This window comes from Myotis myotis, unplaced genomic scaffold (assembly GCF_014108235.1).
Source record: "Myotis myotis isolate mMyoMyo1 unplaced genomic scaffold, mMyoMyo1.p scaffold_m19_p_2, whole genome shotgun sequence".
NCBI lineage: Eukaryota > Metazoa > Chordata > Mammalia > Chiroptera > Vespertilionidae > Myotis > Myotis myotis.
The window spans coordinates 50,238,622-50,258,006 of NW_023416324.1; the positions used below are offsets into that span (position 1 = coordinate 50,238,622).

The 19,385-nt window shown below is 37.9% G+C and overlaps 1 protein-coding gene across 4 annotated transcripts in view; it reads right to left on the bottom strand.

Annotated features, from left to right (window-relative positions):
• Nucleotides 1–19,385, bottom strand: part of PTGER3 (prostaglandin E receptor 3) — a 109,063-nt gene that overhangs the window by 63,398 nt on the left and 26,280 nt on the right. For 3 of the 4 annotated variants that reach the window (XM_036347329.1, XM_036347331.1, XM_036347330.1), the window contains exon 2: nucleotides 14,537–14,716. In XM_036347329.1, the coding sequence (XP_036203222.1) occupies nucleotides 14,537–14,716 (180 nt within the window). Of the gene's footprint in view, nucleotides 1–14,536; nucleotides 14,717–16,310; nucleotides 16,599–19,385 lie in introns of those variants that run through there. The other variant, XM_036347332.1, reaches the window with a different exon arrangement.

Here is a 19,385-nt window from a genome sequence, read left to right on the forward strand (position 1 = left end):
ACCCATCCTCCTTCTAAGATATTTACATATTTAATCCTCACAACTACCTTATAAAGTAAGTGCAAAAAAATCCATTTCTTCATGTAAGAATACAAAAACCTCAGAGAGTTTAAAGAATTACTTTCAAGTTCCACAGCTACTCTCCCAAAGTTGCTCACAGATCTAACTCATATGCCTGAAGGTAAATGGACCACGGCACTTCTCATCCAAAAAAATCCTCCTAATGTACTTGGCATCCTAGTTGCCTCTTGCCTTTCTCCAAGAATGTTCCTCCCTTTTCTCTTTTTCCAAATGGTGGTGTTGGGCAACAGAGCAAGAGCCCGAAGTTTGAGTGGAACATCCTTCTATCATCTGATGAAATGGAGAATGGTGTCTCCCATAAAGAAACTTCCAGCAATTAATCATTGTTATTTTAATCTTTTTCTGACCCACTCTCATTAAAACTTACTCTCATGAAATAATGTCCATATTATTTTTAAAAAATATATTTTTATGGATTTTTAGAGAGAGAGGAAGGGAGAGGGAGAGAGAGATAGAAACATCAACGATGAGAGAGAATCATTGGTCCCCCGCCTATTGGGGATAAATGTTAACTGACCCCTGAAATATCTGAGACTTGTTGACTTTTGTTGCATTTATATTGAAATATTCAAAAGATAATGTGCAAAATGAGACTAAAGATAGACTCCAAGACGCACCAATTTTTAAAGTTATACAGATATGGGGGGTGGTTATTTCAGTTTAGCGTTAAGAATAGAATTTGAGTTTTGGAGATGCCGAGATTTTATTCCTCTGAACGAAATGTTCTGTACTGTTCTGTCTAACCTGTTCTGTGGAAACCAGAGTAGCCAGGTGAAGAGAAAATGGTGAATGAATGAAATATCAGATCAACCAAATAAATTTTTCTTGCTAGCAACAAGGGAAGAAAAACTCCAAAACAGGACACAGGAATTTTTCTCTTTCTTAAACACCAAATATGCTTCACTCCGAAACTGCTTTGTATTTTGCATGAAAACACTGGAGCAAATTTCAAAATTAAACAGAGAGAGACAATGAATAAAATGGTTTCACTGCTGACAAAGGGCCTGCTTGTAGGCTCTCTCTCTCTCTCTCTCTCTCTCTCTCTCTCTCTCTCTCTCTCTCTCTCTCTCTCTCTCTCCTCTTCTGTCCTGTATTTTACAAAATCTCCCATGGGTTTCTCTGTCATTAGGTAGCAAGAGCCACCCTCTTGCTTTCCAGCTTCTCAGTGAACTTGCTCCCTAGTCACTTTACAAGCAGGAGAAGAAGTATGGAAGGAAAATAAAAAAGGAACTGAGAGGAGAGAGAGAGGGAGAGAGAGAGAGAGAGAGAGAGAGAGAGAGAGAGAGAGAGAGAGAGAGAGAGAGAAAGAAACCCAAATTATGACTAAATTCTTAGCTTTAAGAGAAACCCACAGGCCTGGGCAGGAAATGGAAGAGCAGCCCTTCCGTGCAACCCTTTGCGGCGAGATAGCCAATATTCTCTCCACTGCAGAGCGGGCCGGCATCTACCAAGGAAGGGTCTGAACATTTGCAGAAGTGCACACAACCCCGATTGGAATACGGACTTTCACATCTTTGCTGAGAAACTTGTTGGCCTGATCTAATCAGTACTTTTGCAAAAACTTCCCAAGCTTGTTTCTGGCTGTTGGGAAATGTCATTCAGCCAAAGCCTTTCTCTCACTGGGCCGTGGAGCAGCCCTCAGAGATAAACTTGAAGCTTTAGAAAATAATCACAGTAGTAATCTTTGGCTCAGAGATTACACAATGATTATAATCTAACCTAAAATCAGGGGTGAAACCTCAGCTACACTTCTCACTAACTTAGTGGGACTGGGCAAGTGATTCACCCTTCCTGAGCCTGTCTTCTCACCTGCAAAGTGGTGATAATACCTACATCTACCTTGTGGCATTGGCATGAGAATCTGATAACATATGTAAAGTATGGTGTTCATAAAACGTATTTGCCACTGTTATTATTATCACTGTTTATGTGTGTTTATGTTTATTTAAAACCATTCTCTTTCCTTGCCTAGGAGTTTGGTTTGTGTGTGTGTGTGTGTTTTTCCCCCTATTAAAAAGCCCATTTTAAAGCAGGTGTGGTCATTCAAGACATGGGATCTAGAAACAGGGAATCTACTAAAAGGCAGAGAAATCTAAGAAAATGGTGAACTCTAAAGACAGTACAAATTATCAGATAGGTTTTGGCAGTTGGAAAACTGTTACGATTTAACACCTGAAACTAATACAATCTGTAGAGCAGAGTGGTGGGTATAGGGTAAGAATGAGGAGTGTGGGTTTCATGATTAGCCTTTAGCATTGTTGGACTTTTTAAAAGTACATAATATTGTGATTAAAAGTTAAGCTTATTTAAGAAAATAAATGCACACTTAAGATATAGCAGATCACACAAATGGATAAGTTCATGTATGAAAATCTATACAATATAATCTTATTTTATGTAATTTCTTGAGCAAAAAAATAAGTAAATAAGACCCATCATCTAACTTAAGTGATAGGATTTTGGTAGTTTCGATGAGAAGCAAGGAAAAGGAAGCAGAAAAATTTTAATGGAAGGCATGGTCTTTGGATTCAAGGATCTTGCAATTTGGTTGAAAGAAGAGAACAATCTCATAACTGAGGGAGAATGGGAACCTAAAAATTATTTTTAGAGAAAAAAAGGAACAGAAAGTTTTTATGTGCCTTGCTATCTAAGTCTTCTAGAGGTTTCCTAGGAGCTGTTTTTCAAGATTCTGAAGAAAAAACTTGTCTGTGTTTAGCTGACAAGAGGAGCTGTATGACACCCCAGAGAGAAAGGAGAATCGTGTTTTTGTAGTTGGAAGAACTCAGATAGACTCACCCCTGATTGAACAGAAGAGGCAACTAGCCCTGAAGGAAGCTATGTAGCTTTCCCTACGTGGAACCAGAACTAATCTTTTAATATCCCTTGCATGTTCTGGTGAATGCCCATTACTAAGTTAGTAAGACTGTCTTATAGTTGTTTGAGATGAAAAATATCACAATCAACTTGTAGTGTTGTTCCATTAATGGAATGAGGAAAATAAAATAATGTTAACCATTGACTACTTGTGTAGTCCTTTCAAGTGTTCTTATCTTCATTGTTGTAACCCCAACAATCCTGTGCTAATGAGAAAATTTAAATTCTGTGAGGTTTACTGAATTGTCAAGGGCAAATAGCCAGTGAATAGAAAGTCAGATAATTGGACATAAGTGTTCTGATTCCTTGCTCAATGTTGGAAGTTTTCCTCTTCCATTATGACCCATAAAACTTTAGAGAGCATTGTGGTGAAATGACTTTGTTTTAAAAAATACTTTAAAATATTTAAAATTACATATATAATCTCTCAGTAGTGGGGAAATAGTAATTAGTGAGATTAATTAACTCAGCTGTCAATGAGAATTCTGCTGAAGGGACAGTAGCAGGAGTATTCAAGATGACCACCGTGGGAGAAAATCTGGGATTAGGATAGGAGCTATGCTGGTCTAATTAAGGCTACACAACATTTAAAGCAGAGTTTGGCAATCAATCAATATTATTTCTCCAAATATTTTTAAGTAAAATTAATTGTGTCACTGCAATTCTTAAGATAAAGGTGCTAGGCACAAAATAAATAAATAAATAAATTGTCAAGCAATTTTTAAAATAAATAACAAAGTGTAATTGCTTTTCCTCTAAAAAAATTGGCTTTTTGTGGATCTTTTAAGGAGAAGATTCCAAACTACTGCTTCATGAAAAGCAAGTTACAATTTCATTCACACTTGTTCAACTGTCCAATTTATGTACACTCATTCAGAATGCAGGATGCATTGGTATCAAAGAGTTCTTTCCAATACACAAACACTCCAGTGCTCTAAGAGTTCATTTCCATCTTCTGCAATAAGGCAAGAAAAATGCAAAGACAAATGTCATAATTGCTCCACACTTTTCCCTCTAGAGAAATAAAAGCTGTAAACATCAATACAGCGCTCTACTGATAAGTGTTGGCTTAAAGCATCATTAATTTTACATTTGTAAGCTCTGTAAATGTATGCCTTGCATTCTCACTGAAGGGATCAATCAATAGGGTCCTTCTTGCTGCTTTTGACCTAAATAGCAATGCAAAGATGTAGTGCCTGCATAAGTGTAAATATATACTAGTATGTATCTTCACAGACATAGATAACAACTTAAATTTATGTAACAAAAAGTAATAGAAAATAACAGTTACATCCTAACCATTTAGTTGGTTTGTGTATAGTCCATTGCATTTTTCAGAGGGGGTGATTTTTTTATTGACTTTTTGAAAAGCTTCATTTTAAATCTCTCTTGCTGGGTCAGCATAAGGCAAAACTGAAACAAATTCTTTATATATATATATATATATATATATATATATATATATATATATTTGAGCTTAGAGAGGAAGGGAGAGGGAGAAAGAGATAGAAACATCAATGATGCGAGAGAATCATTGATTGGCTGCCTCCTGCATGCCCCTTACTGGGGATCGAGCCCGCAGCCCAGGCATGTGCCCTTGGCCGGAATCGAACCTGGGACGCTTCAGTCTGCAGGCCAACGCTCTACCCATTGAGCCAGACCAGCTAGGGCAACAAATTCTTTGTTGTAAGGCAAATGCGTCATTAGATAACTTGTATTTTATTTTTTAATGGGCCTTTCACTTTGGACCTGTTTTTGTGAATAGCCTGTTTTGCTCCTCTTCTAGTTGAGATTGTGTTGTTTCCTTCTTCCATGGATGGTAATTTTAAAAAATGACTGTTGCTCTTTTTTAATAATTTACACCCCTGATTATGTTGATTTATTATTGCAGCATATAGTGAGATGTCAAGGAATGTTGGCATTCACACGGAAGCAATTATGTTGACTTAGCTCCAGTTTTAGATTTTGGCTTTCTAACCAAACATGGAAACTTGTGAGGTTCCTTGAATCATAACAACCCTCTCACAGTGAGAATTCTTAACCTGTGTCCATAAACTTGCAAGACTTCCATCGACAGACTTCAGGGGGGCTGTGCAACCCCCGACACTGTATGAAAATTCTTAGAGGAATCTCTGATCTCAAAGTGATTAAGAACCAGTGTTCTACTGGGTATAAATGACCTCAGTTGGTGGTAGTGGTTTCAGAATTATTTTCTTCCGGTGTTGTTTTCAAAATCAGATTCAAGGAACATTATGTATTATATTCAAAGTCTTCTTTAAAAGCAATTGTGTAAGAAATTAGGCATAAACACTGATTATCCAGAGATCTTTCTTACTTGCCTCAGAAATAGGCCAGTGAATACTCTCACTCTAATTTCATTTTATTTTTTGGTCAGATTTGGGGGTTAAGTCTTTCAAGTTTCCATCCCATACAAGTATAGAGATCATGACCTGAATTCTGTCATCATAATGTATGATAGTAGCCCTATACTTGAGGTACCACAGGCTGGTAAGAACTGAGGAAGGCCCAGGCTAATAAGGACATTTGCCTAAAATTTGACTGCTCTTTGCTAAAAACCCTTCCAATTAAATAAAGCTGCTTACAGCTCTGTTACACAGACAACATATGCAAAAATCCCCTTAAAGACAGAGTTTGGTAAGTTAGTTCTCTCCTACTAAGGCACCTGTCTGGAAATGTGAACTTAAGAAGAATTATAACAGATTTTCAAAGGTCCTGGGATAAATAGACTCCCTCTCTTTAGCTTTCCCTTTGAGAGATATATAAGCCTAACATATAAGCCTCGGGCCTCCTGTCAAGAACAAAACAGGGATTGGATGGTTCAATAGAAAGACGATCTTTTCTGGAAAATTGTACCTCTTCGTTCGTGAATAGGTGTATGTGATTACAGAAGTGGATCAGGGCCTGGGGTGACCCCCGCATTGTTGTAGTGGGAGTGCCACATTTTTGTGCAGTCAGACACAAAATGGCCTTCTAGTGCCTGCTGCCTTCGGAGATGCCAGCCAGAACTCATATCTCATGGGTGGCCTTGTCCTGGTGCATGGCACCCTTGGTGGCCACAGCCCTTGCCCTAAAGCAGGGGTTTATCCCTGGGAGCAATTAGGTCCCCCAGGGTACATCTGACAATGTTTGGCAATATTTTTGATGGTCATAACAAGGGAGGTGTTACTAGCATCTGGAGGGTAGATGCCAGAGATGCTGCTAAACAGCCTACATTGCATAGGATTGTCCCCCAAAACAAAGAATGATCTGGCCCAGGGGTGGGCAAACTTTTTGACTCGAGGGCCACAATGGGTTCTTAAACTGGACCGGAGGGCCGGAACAAAAGCATGGATGGAGTGTTTGTGTGAACTAATATAAATTCAAAGTAAACATCATTACATAAAAGGGTACGGTCTTTTTTCTCAATAGTTTTAATCATTTCACGCGGGCCGTAGTTTGCCCACGGCTGATCTGGCCCCATGTGTACGAATGCTGAGGCTGAGAAACCCTACCGTGAGGCCTGCCATTGCTGCCCACTCTGGGAGGTTATGGACCCACACTTTTCACAACGGGCACTAGAAGGTAGTCCGTTTGAATGTCTTGGAAAGTGTAATGCTTTCGGCAGAGTAAAGTGGAAAAGTACCCTAAAATACTGTCCTGGTGAGCCCTACTCCTTTCTCCAAAAGGCAGATTAAACGTCACTTCCTACAGGACACCATTTCCTATTTCACCATCACCTCCCCCATAGGCTCACAGAGTGCCATATGCTTAATCACAGCTCTGATCAAATTATTTTTTCTTCCCCTACTAGATTATAAATCTTTTGAAAACTTTTTTTTTTAAATCCTTAAGTCTTAGCACCAACAGAATGTGTGGCACATATAGGTACACAGCCAACATATGTTTAGGAAAGAACAGCCTGGCTTGGAGGACGGGCTTGAATTCTGAGTACCCACCCTCCTAACTGGGTTTGCTCGAGACTGTTTTAAGTGAGCACAGTGGCCCCCAAGAATATCTAAGGATATCTGACCCCATGCCCTCCAAGGACATGAAATTGGACAATGTTTCATTTCATGGTATGTGTGTTTTTAAAGATACCATTTTCTTTTTAAAATGTATTTATTTTTATTAATTTCAGAGAAGAAGGGAACGGGAGGAATAAAAACATCAATTATGAGAGAGAATCATTGATTGGCTGACCCCTACTGGGGATCGAGCCTGCAACCCAGGCATGTGCCCTTGATCAGAATCGAATCCAGGACCCTTCAGTCTGCAAGCCGACGCTCTATCCACTGAGCCAAACTGGCTAGGGCCATGGCTTGTTTTTTCACGAGCATTGTGGTGGCACATTTTGGCCTACTGAAAGATAGCTATATGATGTTTACCTGAAATGCTAAAGAACACAGGCTGTAGAGACTATAATACCTGTTTGAGGGCCTAGGACAGAGCTTGCTCTAAACTCCTTTTCTTAGGGTGATAGAGAGCCAGTGCAACGTGCTACTTTTAATAAGCTTGGCATTGTAATCTACATGATACAGAACTCCCTTCACTGAAGAAGGAAGAGGAGGGTGACCTCAATGAGCACATGAACTAGGGTAGTGAGGCAGCCCAACATTTGTCTCCACTAGTAATAAGCTCACACCAGTGTCCAGGTATAAGACTGGTAAAAGGTCTCACTGCACCCAAGGATGAATCTGATGTTGGCTGCCAGTAGATTACACTAGAATCCATAAGAAAGTGAAAGAACTACATTTAGAATAATTTATAAATGTGCTTTTATATGAACAACAAAAATTCTGGTATTATAACACGAGTAAACATCATGTTGAAAATGGGAAAAAAAGCACCTGTCAGATTAATAGCACATAAGTGATCATTTGTATTGTTGGTGATTATAGAACATAAAACAAAATTATTTCATTGTTCCAGATAGCATGATACTGTTGCATCACCTTGGGCTGTTATGTTGACAAAGCATGTCAAATAGGATTTCGGTAAAATAGTTAATGCAATTATAATATTCCTGACATGAGTTGACATCAGGAAGAAAAGACAGGAACATTTCAGAACATTCAACTTTATTTTTCCATTGACAAACACCACATAAATAACATACATTAATTAAATACACAAACTAGCTATGACTCGAATGCCATCAAAATTCTGATGTACTTTTCGTAGTCTCTTTTTATTCTTTGTCTCCACAATATTGAAGACCAGCCTTTAAAATGTGCTGGAAGATATATTTAAATGCACGTAAGGTAACTCCCCAAAAAACTTTACACAGAGGTGACAGAAGTACACTTTCTCACTTAACCAAGTGTATAGGGATGGTTCACTGAGTAGGAGAGGTGGGAAAACTATGCTTTCATCTCCAAAATGCTGACAAGCCTTTAAAGGTTGATTAAAAACCTTTACATTATTGATTAAAGTGCCAATGATTTCAGTTCCTACTTAGATACACTATATAAATAGTACTTATTTTTCTTTGTTGTTACCAGATTAAGATAATCAGTGCCTATTTTCAGTTTGCTTGCTTAAAAAAATGTTCAATTTTCTGCTATTTGTATAAACACATTTAGACATTTAAATAAAGAGGGAGAAGGTAAAATATCTAATACATATATATAAATTTATGTATAGAAAGAAGAGCGTTTAGCAGTCAGTGATGTGACTTGAGTGAACTTAACACCTGCTCTTATGAAAAAGAACACCATGGGCCACACCTTGCTTTGTCCTACTGAGTTCCAGTGTAGAAATAAATGTGGTCCCTTCCTCTCTGTGGAATGGGCCTAAAAGGATGAAGATTTCTAACAGGGTTGGAAATATACAGGTTTTCTTCCATATCTTTCTGTGTGTCCTCTACCCCACCCTCCATGCCTGCTCCACATAACTAGTATCCTTTCAAAGGTTGAAATAACAATGAAGTAAGTGTATCAGTAAGTCATATGCATTTTCTCTGCTTCACATTACTGAAAACTATATAAAGAAACTCATTAACTCATTTCAAATAGCGATTAAAGTTTGGTGATTGGCTAGCTTTGGGGTAGATATCTGATTCACTTTCCTTACAAGGCCACAATATTCTAATTCTAAAACAATTGACAAAAGAATTTAAGAGCTGCGCTTTTGAAAATAACTTCAGAGGTGGAATCATCTTTAAAATGCTGAAAAGCCTGAAAAGATTGATTTGTTCCTGATGGTGATCTCTTTCCTTCCTATCTTTATTCCAATAATAAAATTGTGTCATCATAGCAGACATTAAAGACAATACTCAGCTCTATCTCATATATTAGGATGTTAGCATATTAGAACTATGAAGCCATTCTCTTTCCTCTTAAAACCAATCCCTGCTTTCACCAATAGGAAATATTTCTGTTATTTTCTATTAAAAAAATGAATAAGCAGGTTGAAAGCAAGGGGCCTAGGGGGAACAAGCTTGTTTCTAGTGAAAAAAATATGTAAAGCAGGAGATATTTGGAATGCTTATGATATGATACTGATGTGAAGCTTCTGAAAAGAAAATAATTTTAATTCTCAGTAAAGAAAATGTAATGTATAAATTAATGTAGTATATATCCAATCAAATTGTATTTCTTAAGAATCAAAATGTACTCAGCTGATAGTAATATACGTAATGGTTTACAACTCAACTTGCATAAATTATAAGCCTTGAAATACAATCCTTTTAGGAATTATAAAACAGAGAATATATAACATGAGAACTTTCTGCTCTTTCCTTCCTTAAAAGAATGGAGAACAGGAGCGAGTGAGAATGGAGTTGTTAAGTAGCATGTTTTGAAGATCTCTTTCCATCTGACTTAAAAACTAATTGTTGATCTCTTTTTGGAAAAAAAAAAAATGACTTTATTCTAGAGTTGTTAAAGCCTTCATTGATATGTACAGTCTCAGTTTTCCCTTTGCCACTTTGAGGACAGTCACCTATACTACTCCTTTTTTACACTCTGCATTTTTATCCAAGGTGGACTCCATCAACAAATGTATCAGGGAACACAGTACAAGATTGTACTTGACAACCATAGATACAAAGTCATAATAAAATGAACACCTTTCCGGTTGTAGTCATTCAGGTGAATATGAATTTTGCATGAGATCAGTATCTATGTAAACCGGGGGTGGGGAACATCCGGCCCTCTGGCTGCATAGGCCCGAGAAGTCATTTGGTTTGGCCCTACCTAGGCAACGGCAGGCAGGACTCGAAATTCAATTAATGTAGGAGCTTTTTTCATAGCAACATAAACTTATATTAAGCAAATGATGTTCTAAATATCCAAATGGCCGTTGGCAGAAAAAAAGGTTCCCCACACCTGATAAATTATACTAATATAATGGAATTCTATGAAAAAATGTTCCCTAAGTCTCTGTTTCATGCTTCATATGTAATCACCACCTATTAGTTGTCTTAGAATACTGAGTTTCAGCTTCTTAACAAACATGTATATGAGCTTTAGATTGGTTTTAAATTTTGTACATTGGTTCTATCACAATCTACGTGATGACACCTCACAGATATATGTCACCTCTTATGAGCATTTTATCGCAACTCAGAAAACAGTCCTATGTACTTAGCCAGAGTATTAAAGTCTTCATTTTAAAAACAATGTAATCTCATTCATTAAACAATTCTGTACATTTATTTAGACATCAGTTTTAGAAATTTTGAGACATATACAAGCACAAAACCAGCAATAAACAAGCTTCTGTGAAGATTTGGCATGATTGATGGTCTAAACTTTTCCTAGAAATTTTGATTATTCCATATAGTTTTAGAAATAAATACTCTGCAGACTCTCTGTGTCACTCATCTTCCAGTGTTCTGTATATTTCAAAGCAGCTTTTGGGGTTAAAGTGTGAAAATAAGTAGTAAATATATGTGCCTAAAATTGCAAAGCACAAAATTTTCCTATTTTCTGTCTCTGACTTGATCCAAATACAAAATAATTATTAAATGATTGTTGTGCACAAGATTGAAAACCAACCACTAATTTGGGGTCAAAACCAATGAAAATATTAAAAGTATTAAATAAATAAAAAGCCTAATTTGCTGGGTTGCTTGGCTCAGTTGGTTAGAGCATAACCCCATATACCAGAAAGGTCAGGGCACATACCAGATTGCAGGTTTGAACCCAGGTCTCTCCCTCCCTCCCTCCCTCCCTCCCTCCCTCCCTCCCTCCCTCCCTCCCTCCCTCCCTCCCTCCCCTGCCTCCTTCCCTTCAGCATGATCACAGGGTCTTTTATAGTTCAGTTTTACAAGAGCTTCTGCAATTCTTTTTTCTGTAACATGATCCCAAGATCTTTTGTATAACCAGAAAGTGTTAAGTAGAAATATATGTGCACTTTTTAAATAGTCATTTACATCTGGCATGATTAAGCACTTATGTTTACTTGAAATATCTTGGATGTAACAATAGGTAAATCTGATAAGTTTTGAGGTAACACTTTTTTTTCAACTTAAAATATTTTTAAGAAATCCACCAAACCTATGTACTTTGATAAGCAAACTGTTCTTATTGTATAGTATGTCATCATTTTCTTCTATAATTTCATGGTTTAGAAAATCAGGACTCATTTGTAAAATCTATGAAGGCTGATTTCACCTATACTTCCACATTCTACTCACTCATTTCTTTCCATGTAGTTTCCTAGATATTTATTTATGTATTTATTTTTACCAATATTGTGAAGTTTAGAAATTGTGCATGTATTCATGCATGTATTTGTCCCCTGCTCAGATATAGGCATAAACTAAGTACATATATGAGAGTGAATTTTAAGGCCAATGAACTTAAACTCAGGAACAGACATCCTCTTGTGCAGTGCCTATAGATGTCCACTTCCTAACCACATCCAGGGCCTCTCCTCAAATTCTCTGAAACCTAACCGCAGCTCACACACAACGGCTAAAATTATTTGTGACTTTTATGTCGTGTCAGGTTTTCCTGGGCTAACAAATGGCTGCCAAGGTAACAAAACTTATATGCCATTGACATGATTTCTTCCTTTTCCACTTGCCATTTGTCCACTTCTACCAGGAATTTATTTTGTGGGAATCAGTTTCATGCTCTGTTATCTTTATGTATTTCTATGGTTGGGTAAGAAGGGATTTTTTTTCTTTGACAGTAATCTCCATTACCATTTGGATTTATCAGTCCCTTAAATTATTAATACAAATAAAGCACTTTGCTGTGCAGCAATATGACACTACACGTTGAAGATAAATTCATATTTCTGTAATTAAATAAGCAGGGATCATCCACTTTATCAGCTTGATCAACTGTAGTGGCATAAAGCACTTCAACCGTATGGCGGTGCCTCGCTGATGGCACTCGGGTTTGGCAGGCATTCATTCATCCACTGAATAAATATTGAACACTTTCTATATTCCAAGTGCTGTGCTAGGTGTTGGGAAAAAGCAACCCAATCGCGCTCACACCACTAGGATCCACAGTGCACGTGCACCTCTCTGATTGTAACCTAGGGCTAGAGGGCCACTCAAGAGGCAAAGCCTTTTTATTACAAGGCCCTCCTAAGTGCACTTTCTTTTTCTAACGTAGGTAGTTTTGTCTTGTCCCCCATGAGGTGACCTGAGAGATCATCTGATTTATGGCATAGAGAGATTTGGCCATGGGTTTTAGGATAGGTTACTTAACACCATTTTCCCCAAAACCTAGACTCTTGGAACTATCATGAATTAACATAAGCACCCCCAGCAGATCTTGTCTTTTCACTCAGTGTGGCATGGGCATTTAAACTGATGATTCCTCATTGAACTGGGCTGGTGAACAGAGTAATCGAATAGAAACACAGTACCTGTTAAAGTTAATTCTTCTCCAATTGCCTACTAAACTCAAAGGAAAATGTAGTTACTAGGAAGAAATATAAATAAATCGTAAGGTGTTTGTTTTTTAACCATGAAAGCAATAATGTAACCTGAAAATTAAAATCTTCACAAGAAAATGTTAATTTGTTTACAAAATGAATGCTCCAAAGAATACAAAGCACATTTTGTGTAGGCCTAACTTAAAACACTGTTGTGTTTGTTGGGAAATTTTTTTAAAGTGCAATTCTCAAAACTTAATGTAGTAATCTACTTATGCCGAAAAGATATAAAGCTTAGCTATTAAGGTTAGTATAGATGTAGACGGTAAGAAAAACATTTCATAATAAATATTTAGATATGCTACTCTGAGGAGAGGGCAGAGAAATTGCTGTGAGGGAGTCAATATTATTGTTTTCTTGTCCAATAAATAGGTCAAACTATGAAAATTCTTTATGGAACCCTCAACATTTTATTGGTTTTAGAATCTGAGTTAGTGTTTAAATATCCAAAAGACTGGAGAATACTTTTAGTGAAACTAATCAGAGAAGATAATGAACCAGAGTACCTAAATTTAGCACTCAAACCAGTCCTTAAATAGCATTCTGAAAAGTCACTTCACTGACTCTCAAGATCAGTTCCGTGAATCTTCTCCAGGCTTGTAGGAATTAACAATGTATGCAAAAAAAGGAACATTTAGCAAAATGAATAGTCACAAGTCCTCCCATATTTAAAATAAGTAAAATTGGCTCTTATTCAGATAATAAGTAAAACTAATTCCAACCCAACTAAAACTTAAACTTTGTAATGTTAGCAGCTAATTTACATATTAAACAATACCTAAATAACAGCAGTACCAATGAATATTGTGATACATTTTTTTTGTTAATCCTCACTCGAGGATATATTTTTTCCCCATTGATTTTTAGACAGAGTGGAAGAGAGGGAAGGAGAGAGAGGGGGAGAGAGAGAGAGAGAGAGAGAGAGAGAGAGAGAGAGAGAGAGAGAGAAAGAGAGATCAATGTGTGAGAGACCCATGGTTGGGTTTGTCTCCTGCCCTGGGGTGGGGATCCTGCAACTCAGGTAGTACCCTTGACGAGAATCAAACCCTCGACCCCTTGGTCCAAGGGTGGATGCTCCAACCACTGAGCAAAAACAGCCAGGGCTTATGGATACATTTTAAAATCTTAATTCAACTTCTTTTTTTTAAGTAAGGGGGCAAAAGAGTGACACAGAAAAAGAGAGAGAGTAAAAGAGAACACAGAAGATCAAGGACTTTGAACAAAAACAAATGGTTGCCTTATCTTTGATGATCTACGCATTAAATCCCCCATGTGCTCAGTATACGTGAATATTAACTTTCCCCACCCCACCCCCACCACAGACTAAGATGACTTATAAAGAATCACATATTCAGCTACAAATGGCAGAGGCCCAAAAACATTAGATTGTTATTCATATATTTCCCTTGTTTGTGTTTCAATACTTCTGGCACACAGGGGATTATCTATGCTGAGACCATTTGTCCTTATATCAAAAATTCTACTTCAATGCATAAACAGTGGCATGCCAGAGATGCCTAAATTCACAGTAAGTTTTAAGGCTATTTGTTGCCGAAAGCTGTGAACATGCATGTTGACTAAGTGTTCTCATTCATGCTCCTGTCTGTATTACTTCATTGGATAATGAGATAGGTTGCCCTTTCTGTCCATCATTAGAGCAGCTGGAGACAGCATTTGCTACCTGGCAAAACTTCCGAAGAAGGATCTTTCTTAGCAGCAGATAGACCCAGGGATCCAAGATCTGGTTCAGTGAAGCCAGGCGCACAGCTATTAAGAAGAAGTTGCATTCCTTCTGCTTTTCTGGGTGCGTCTTGCAGTGTTCAACTGATGTCTGATTGAAGATCATTTTCAACATCATTATCTAAGAAAGAGGGACAAATAATTATTCCAAAGATTAATAAGGTCATCTGCGTTTCCTTTAAATAGCACTTTGCACATAGTCAGTTTACAGTACATTGGTGGTTGCAGTGAAATGAATTCAAGCAGTATTTGTGCTCACAGAACACAGCCCTGAATCATACAAGATATTCCTGTGGATGTTCCCACATTTTTGGCTATTTGACAGGATGCAGCTTTTTAAAAAGTGTATGTTCTCAGGCTCTTGATCCTTGGGATTTGAGAAGATTCAAAAGAACACATCTCAAAATTAGCTAAAGTTATCTGTCTTGTTGCAGAAAACACAGCATGCTGATACCCAGATGATAGCCAACACTTCTACATAATCAAAACATATTTAATCTTAAACTCCAGTAGTTATGACTAAAAAAATCACTGAAGAAAAAGAAAAGCAAGAAAGAAGGAAATAATAATAATAATAATAATAATAATAATAATAATAATAATATTTTCTGAATCCTAACAACAGTTTGACAAAAATGAAGAAATGTGACTTTTCCAAATGTCATTGAGAATGTGGAACAGCAAGGACCCTTTTACACGTTACTAGTGAGAGTGTGAGCTGGAGCCATCACCTTGGAAACCAACGGGGCACTATTTCATCTGCTGCCTCCCAGCTGTCCTGCTCCTGGGAACATACTGGGCAAGAGCAGCCCAAACACAGGTTCACGTTCACAAGCAAAGGAAGGAGCTGACATTACAACTCGTTTCTAAATTCATCTTTCTAGGTGCCCGGCTATTTAAAGTGCTTGCAATGTGACCAGAACAAATTGAGATGTTGGAATATGTAATGATTATATAATAAAATGATAATATTTTTGTATATTGTGTTAAATAAAATATAGTATTAAAATTAAGTTCACGGTTTTGTTTGTTTGTTTTGTTTTGTTTTTTACTTTTTTATTATATTCTATTATATAGCTACTAGAAAATTTAAAATGATATACGGGGCCTATATATGTTGCTCACAGCACATTTCTATTGAAACCACTGGCCTCTGGAGGCCCACACTTCCTGGGATGTTCTGTCCTCAGGTCACCCGTCCCAAATTGAAGTCAATATCACTGAGCATCTGAAACACCCGAACCACAAACCCTCATTCTTACACAGTCGCCCTGGCCCCACATGTCAGCGACCTCTTTGAATCCTCCTTTGCTTCACCCTCTCCACTGCCTTTTTTCGCTCTTATTCCAATCTCATCCTAGTTCAGCTCCTCCACGCATGTGGATTTAGTAATAACAGACACCCAGATGGTGGGTTGGCACATCACAGATGCAGCAGCCTAAATCCCAGCTCTGATCAATCAGCTATACAAACTTCAACTTGGTCTTATTGGACTAGGTTGAATCACAGGTAATTCTTAAATCAATTATTGGCAAAGGAGATAGAAAAAGCCAGGTTTGGCTTATCAGACGAATTTATTCCCTGGGGCTTAACCTGTGGTCTTTGACCAAACTTAATACCTAAACAAAATTATGGTCCTATAAATAAGAAAAGGGGAAAGGGTAGGCAACCAGTAATTAGACAACATATCTTCTGAGTCCATAATTTCTTTCAAATGATTTTTTCCAAGGGATTTATTCAATAAAAGCAATAAAACAGCTGCACAAATAGGCTGTTCAGTGAAGCATTATCTACACCATAAGAAACTGTGCACACATGAATCTCTAACATCAGGCGTGCAGCTTGATAAAAGACAAATATTTCCTTCCTTCCGTATGGATCTCAAAGATCCCTTGACCAGTTCGTTATGAGGCTGATCAGAAGGCGCAACTGTGCAGCATATCCATGCACCGGAAGGGAGGCTCTGGCTGTCCAAGTGTCCTGTTCTTTGTTTGTCCTTCTCCCTTGCGTAAGGAGTAGAATAGCATGTTTAGTTCACATAATAGTGCATATAAGACTTAAGTGAAGAGAACAGATTATAAGGTAGTATTATGTACATAAACATTATTCCCTTCATTAATAAATATGAATTTATCATACTCATGTATTATACACCAAATGTGTTTTAAATTAATATATCTGCATGGTATCTTCTAATGCTGGTTCATAGTCCTGTGAAATGAACACTACCTCCCACTGTGGTATGCAGATGACCCAAAGATATCCAGGTCTCATCCCGGGAACCTGTGAATATATTATCACACATGGCAAAACAGGACATAGCAGCCCTGGCCGGGCAGCTCAGTTGGTTGGAGCATCGTCCCAATATGCCAAGGTTGTGGGTTGATTCTGGTCAGGACATGTACAATGAATGCATAGATAAGAGGAACAACTGATCAATGTTTCTCTCTCTCTCTCCCTCCCTTCCTCTCTCTCTAAAAATAAAAATAAATTTTTTTTTTTAAAATATATTTTATTGATATTTTACAGAGAGGAAGGGAGAGAGATAGAGAGTTAGAAACATCGATCAGCCGCCTCCTGCACATCTCCTACTGGGGATGTGCCCGCAACCCAGGTACATGCCCCTGACCGGAATCGAACCTAGGACCCTTCAGTCTGCAGGCCGACGCTCTATCCACTGAGCCAAACCGGTTTCGGCAAAAAAAATAAAATTTTAAAAAGGACATAGTAGATGTGATTAGCATTAAGGGCCTTGAGGTGGGGAGATTGTCCTGGATTATCGGGTGGGTTCAATGTAGCATCACATGGGTCCTCAATATCTGAGAACCTTTTCCAGCTGTGGTCAGAGGAAGACATGACTACAAAAGAATGGTCAGAGAGATATAATGTTGCTGGTTTTGAAGATGAAGGAAAGAAGCCTTGAGTTAAGGAATGTAGATGGATGGCCTCTAGAAATGGAAAAAAGCAAAAAAGTCAGTCTCAGATTCTCTTTCAGAGCTTCCAGGAAAAAAATGCAGCCCTATGGACACTTTGATATTAGCCCAATGAGACGATGTCTGGCTTCTAACCAACAAAATTGTAAGAGAAATTTGTGTTGTGTTGTTTTAAGCCACCGAGTTTGTAGTAATTTGCTAAAAAGCTGCCGCAGGAAACTAATACACCCACAGAGTGAGCGCTCAGCAACTGTTGAGAGGGATGGGGAGGAATGAGCTTGAAAATGACTTATTCCCTCTCATAGATAACACATCCTAGCAAGCTTGTTCACTTTCTTAGGAAACTTTAACCTAAATAAAGTAAAAGTAAGCTTCATCCTCACCCCTGTCTAAATTATCTCAATTTCTAAATTTGCAACATGTAAAAGTGAATTCTTGTTATTCTAGTGACATCAGTTAGGTTTCAGTGTATTTGACTAAAAGGTATAAAACTGTATTTTCAATTCAGTTGTCTTTATATAAAAAAATATGTGGCTAGTGCCCTGCCAGTGTGGCTCAGTTGGTTGGGTGTCATCCCATGCACTGAGGTCACGGATTGATTCCCAGTCAGGGCACATGCCCGAGGTTGCAGGCTTAATCCCCAACCGGGGGCATACAGAAGGCAACCAGTAGATGGTTCTCAATCATTGATGTTTCTCTCCCTCTCCCTCTCCCTTCCCTCTCTCTCTCAAAACAATAAATATATTGATTTGAAAAGCAATTTCTAGCTCTCTCTCTCAAATCATTTGGGAGAGAACTAGCAAGTATTTTTTCTTCTTTTTATAAACAATTGGAAAGGTTTCATCTAGCTCTTTCAGCCCTTCATCTTGCCTAATAATTAAATACATTTCACCATTAACCATCTTCCTGAAAGTGTTCTGAGCCTGGTCTAGAAAGATTTAAAAACTTATTTAAATTACATTTCCATTTTCCCTTATATAATAAAGTATTGAATTTCTCCAAGTTTTTATAATCAGGAAAATTTACCAAAATCACTTATTAAAATGAGATTGAAGTCACTTTATACAGTTCTCCTTAATTATTATAAAATTAATTTTTATGAGGCTAGTAATACTAAATAATTTTCATTACAGGTTTCATATGCCTTACATGGGTTAGTCGACTGTAATTTCCAGTGATTTCCTATTGACAATGCAGTGATTATGGCATTATAAAGCCAAGCTCTGTGAGCAAGAGCTGGCACGTGAAGAAAGACACTCGAGCTTTCCCCAGGAATAATGAGATGTGCAATAGGAAGATAATTTGGATTAGAGGCAGTGAGTATGAAAGTGCCATTTCCAAATGGCAGCAAGGATGGAAGTAGGACCCCAATTTCCTCATCTAATTCTGAACATAAATGCAAGTTAGCATCCATCTAACTAGACTAGATGTTGAGGTCCCTATGTTCAGGGAGCTAACCAGTCATTATGATTTTTGCAAATATCTTTTAGATGGCCCAGACTTTGGGAGAAAAACTGGTGTGAATATGCACATTTCTGGCAGAATTAATTATTCCTATTAAGTCCAGTTCTACTTCTTATAAAGGAAGAACAAACAGAAAACAGGATGCTGGGACAGCACAGAGGCTAGTTTTTATTTTAGCGAACACATGTACACGCTGTACGACTGCTCCTTCCAATCAGCCTCGTATGATGAACTAGCTGTCATAGGAGCCTTGGGGCCAATTCCGGCTGATCAGAGGGGCCCACTCTTCCACCAGCATCTTCCCCAGGGTCCACGTGACGCTCCCAGACCTCGAGCCTCTCCCCTGGTTATCAGCAGGAAGAGAGAGCTCTTTTTGTACCTGTGATAACCAGG